This window comes from Microcaecilia unicolor, chromosome 14 (genome assembly GCF_901765095.1).
Source record: "Microcaecilia unicolor chromosome 14, aMicUni1.1, whole genome shotgun sequence".
In the NCBI taxonomy this organism is placed as follows: domain Eukaryota; kingdom Metazoa; phylum Chordata; class Amphibia; order Gymnophiona; family Siphonopidae; genus Microcaecilia; species Microcaecilia unicolor.
The window spans coordinates 28,587,055-28,592,050 of NC_044044.1; the positions used below are offsets into that span (position 1 = coordinate 28,587,055).

At 40.4% G+C, this 4,996-nt stretch overlaps 1 protein-coding gene across 1 annotated transcript; it reads left to right on the forward strand.

The window, feature by feature from the left end:
* The first annotated feature begins 3,442 nt into the window (after nucleotides 1-3,442).
* LOC115457809 (olfactory receptor 1509-like) lies at nucleotides 3,443-4,393 on the forward strand. Its single transcript, XM_030187425.1, has one exon. The coding sequence runs from the start codon at nucleotides 3,446-3,448 to the stop codon at nucleotides 4,391-4,393; it is 948 nt and encodes a 315-aa protein (XP_030043285.1). The 5' UTR covers nucleotides 3,443-3,445.
* Nucleotides 4,394-4,996: the final 603 nt, after the last annotated feature.

The window sequence follows — 4,996 nt, forward strand, 5'->3', positions numbered from 1 at the left end:
ACACCTCGAATACTGTGTGCAATTCTGGTCACTGCATCTCAAAAAAGATGTAGTGGAATTAGAAAAGGGACAGAGCAGGGCATCAGAAATGATAAAGGGGATGGGATGACTTCCCTATGAGGAAAGGCTAAAGCAGCTAGGGTTCTTCAGCTTATAGAAGAGATGGCTTTGGGGAGATGTGATAGAGGTCTATGAAATACTGAGTGGAGTGGAAGGGGTACATGTGAATCACTCGTTTACTTTTTCCACAAATACTAGTACTAGGGGGAATGTCATTAAGCTACTAAGTTTATTGCCAGAGAACGTGGTAAAAGCAGTTAGCATAGCAGGGTTTAAAAAAAAGTTTAGCTAATTTCCTAAAAGAAAAGTCCACAAGCCATTTTTAAGATGGACTTGAGAAAATCCATTGCTTGCTTCTAGGATAAGCAGCATAAAATCAGTTTTACTGTTTTGGGATCTTGCCAGGTACTCGTGACCTGAATTGGCCACTGTTGGAAACAGGATACTGGGCTTGTTCTTATGTTCGTGTGTGATCATCTCTCAGTAATTACGTCATGTGGCCATATTCCCTTGCCTCTTTCATGAATTTTATTGCTGTATTTTGAAGAATCTGTAGATGCTGAATTTTAGGTGAAGGTCTTTAAATAGACAATTAAAATAATATTACTCAAAACTACAGAAAGATCAACCTTCACAAAACCTTTTTCAAATGTAGGAAAACTCTGGAATGAGAGGGCATAGGATGAAGTTGAGAGGTTATAGGCTGAGGAGTAACCTGAGGAAATACTTTTCATAGAAAGGGTTGTAGACACATAGAATAGACTCCTGGTGAAGGTGCTGGAGACAAGGACTGTGTCTGATTTTAAAAAAGCATGGGACACGCACATGGCAGCTCTTATGGATAAGAGGAGATAGTGGTTGATGAGGATAGGCAGACTGAATGGGCCATTTGGCTCTTTTCTGTCATCATGTTTCTATGTTTCTATTAATCTGAATGAATCGTCCTCATTTTAAAGAAAGCCTTCTTTTTGTATAACAGGTGTGTAGTTTGAAGGTGGTGGTCGAGCCCAGGGCCACCTACTTTGACCTCAGGGCCACCCAGGAGCAGCTCACGCTTATCAGGGATGGTACTGGTGGGTTGCAAACTGGGCACCACAGCTACAGGAGGGAAACATGGTTCACAATCTCCCTCCTTCACCCCCCTCCACTTTAACAGGTGTCTTTCTTCAAAGGGGTCGTGGGCAACATCAGAAATTCACATATGCTGCCTAAGGCTTCCCATGAATCCTTAGGCAGCATATATCCCACCCCTTCTATTATAACTTCTTCTTTCTGCCTGGACAAAACAAGGCAGAAGGAAGGCTTTGGGGTCAGCTGCAGGCAGATCACGTGAATTGTTGATGCTGCCTGCCCATCTCTATGAAAAAAGATACCAGTTAAGGTAGACAAGAACGGGAGAGGGGAAAGAAAGAAATGTTAAACAATGGGAGGGAGAGAATGATGGAGGGAGAACAATGTTGGAACCAGGGGTAGAAGGGAGCAGGAGAGAAAAAAAGGTGATGGACAATGCGAGGAGGGAGTGAAGAGAGAGGGAGAAATTTTGGACCCAAGTTGCAAGGGAGAGAGACGAATGGGAGAGGGGATAGAGGGAGAGATGCTGCATGCAGAGAATGGAAGAAAGAGAGTGAGAGAGATGTTGAACCCAAGGGCAAAAGGAGTGAGGAAGAGATGTTGGACAATGGGAAGGAGAGAAGAGAGAGAGAAGAGATGCTAGACCACAGGGGAGGATTGGGATGGATTTGTTAAAATGAGCTCTTCATTTGGATACAGATGGGCATACTTTTATTCACAATCTTCATGATCACCATGTAGAACTTGATCTTAGGCAATGGGCTGTATATTGGATTGAACAAAACCCATTTTAATCAACCTATGAAACTATCCAGCCAATATTCAGCCAACAGTGGTAAGAGGAGGTTTTTTGGTGCAATATTAGATCCAAATTTTAAAAGCCAGACCACGGCCAGGTACCATCATTGAATATCCAAGCACATGACCTGGAAAACTTGTGAGACTTCCAGGTCTGCCCATCACAATTAAAACCATGATATTGGTGTGACTGTAAAGGAACATTAAAAGTATGAAAGAATGCACATCTCTTCTCTTCAAACGAGTTAAAAAAATATGCTGTCAATTTTGACAACTAGAAAAAAGATCAGTGATAAAATGACTCACATGGTTTTTTACTGCAAGATTGGAACCTCTGGCATCCATGGGGATAAAACTGTTATTTTTTTTAATTCAACTATGTGCCGATGAACAGTGTTAATGGCAAAGTTGTTTAACCACCTGCTTCTTTTGAGATCCTCAAAATATAATAATCCCAGGAGCCCAAGTACAGTTTAAATTCATCACTTTGCTGCCTACTGGAGAAAGTCTACACTCTGAAGCTGTTGGTAGAGCTAGTGAGGCAGAGACTTTCCTATTCTCCAAAATTTATGAATTTGCTGTATCTATAAATTATACTTTGTGGTAATGTTCAGGAATATGTTCAATATTTGGAAATGAGCAAGACAAAAGTCAACCATTCAGGTTATGATCTCTTTATGTAATATGCTGTAAGTATCTGTCTCTGTTTACATTTATCTTTGTTGTTTAAAAACCTTGCAATTTACAGTGTTGGAACGTAGGTCTTAAAAATATCACTTTGTAAATATATTTCACTTAAAGTAAGAGAAAGGACAAAAGAATATCTATTCAGGTGCCAGATGAGGATATGTTATGATCCCTAACTAGCAGCAGGCTTTTCTGTCTCTTTCAATATACGTTCTGTATACATTATTCCCCAGAACGTAATTGGAGGTGATCCCCAGTGCCTAGTGGAACATTCCCCTTTCCTCTCCTGCCCCGTCAGCTCCAGGACTATAATCCAACCTTTAGATGCTGTTGTCTTGAGGGTTACTGAGGTATCTTTGTGAGATGTATGTAAGAATAAGACCTCTTAGGTAGCAAACTCCGTATGGTTAATTCAAGAGGGGGGAGATAAAGCTGTGAGATAGACCACGAAAGACTAAAATTATTTGGTAGCTCAAGTCCTTCCTTCTAAATCATTTCTAAAACGCTACTAGGTGTAGGTAGAACTGCACAGGCACATATACGAGTCAGTCTATGTTCTACAATCTAGTCAAGAGAAATATATATATATATATATATTTAAAATGGATTCTAGGAGAATATATTGTAGAGAAGTGGTCAAAATGTAAAGTAGCCTCAAAAATGAGTTTCTATCCTGCAGTTGAAAAGGACTAGAGACAGAGCATGGTTATATCAACTCAGGAAGTCCTTATTAAGAAAATCCATGTTCTCTGAACATCTGTCTCATTTTATATATTCGGTCTATTGTTTTTTATGATTCTGTTTCCCTACAGCTGGTAGCGTGGAAGCAATGACAGTCAGCAATGAAACCAGAGTCACACATTTCATCCTCCTTGGAATTTCCAGCGATCCAGCCTTACAGATAATAATCTTTGTGCTGTTTCTAGTGATGTATCTGTTCACCATAGCTGGGAATCTTCTCATTGTGGTGACCATCTATGTGGACTCTCAGCTGCACTCTCCCATGTACTTCTTCCTCTGCAACCTGTCTTTCTTAGATTTGTCCTTTTCCACGGTCACTGTCCCCAGATCCCTTGTTAACTTTCTCAGGCAGAATAAAACCATCTCATTCAATGACTGCATTGCTCAAGTATTCTTCTTGCATTTCTTCGGGGGTTCAGAATGCTTTCATCTAACGCTGATGGCTTATGACCGCTATGTTGCCATCTGCAATCCTTTGCGTTATACCACAATAATGAACAGACGAGCCTGTCTACTGTTGGTGGGTTTTACATGGGTTGGTGGTTTCATTCATGCCTGCGCTCAGGCTTTTCCAGTAAGTCAGCTGCCTTTCTGTGGTCCTAATGAGATAAATCATTTCTTTTGCGATGACCACCCTTTATCTTTGTTGGCTTGTTCCACTACCTTTTTCAGTGAAACTGCGGATATGGTCAACACTGGCTCTTTATCCCTTGGTTGCTTCTCGATTGTGTTTGTATCTTACGCTTACATCATCTCCACTGTCTTAAAAATTCGCTCTGCTGAGGGAAGGCAGAAAGCCTTCTCTACGTGTGCCTCTCACCTCACGGTGGTCACTTTGTTTTTTGGCCCAAGTGCCTTCATCTACATGAGACCCTCGGTGACATTTGCAGGTGATAAACTGATCTCTGTTTTTTACACAATTGTAACCCCTTGGTTAAACCCTTTCATTTATACTCTCAGAAATGAGAAGGTGAAAAAATCTATGAAGAAGCTGGGAGGTAGGAAAGTGTCTTTTCTAGGGACACATATGAACTGATTTCTTTTCCTTTGAAAGAAATACAACATTATGTAAAAAATCCTGCTCTTATTGATTGATGTATGCTCTTTAATCGCTCTATAAAATTCAGAATTACCTTTTCCATTGACTAATTTCCTTTGAAACAAACTTGTCATTAATTATATTTTTTTTATGTTGGTTTGTTTTTTGAGATTCAGTCGAAGTTTTGTTCTAACACACTGACATGTCCTTTTACAAAGCTATGGCAAAACGTGGCCTTAGCGCCCTTACGTGGATCTTTCCAACATGCTATGGCCACTTTTTGATGTGGCTGGAAAATGGCTGATTTTCTATTTTCCGATTTAATTGCCAGTAGCACACAGCCATTAGCATAAATTAGCTTGTGAGCCTCTACTGCAACCTATTAGCGCAGAGATGCTCACTCTCTACCCAGATGAGTAGCGTAGACGCATTTGCAACTTACCTTGGGACGTGTCAGTTTAATCTGTGGTAAGCATGCATAAGTGTTTAGGGGGGGGTTGGTAAAAGGGCCCCTCAACATACCTATTCACAAAATAAATTCATGCTATTATATGTTAACTTCTGTTATCAAGAACGTACTCATTGTGTGATGCTTTGCAC

Coding starts and splice junctions, on each gene's coding strand:
- LOC115457809 (XM_030187425.1), top strand. CDS start 3,446: ATGACAGTCAGCAATGAAACCAGAGTCACACATTTCATCCTCCTTGGA.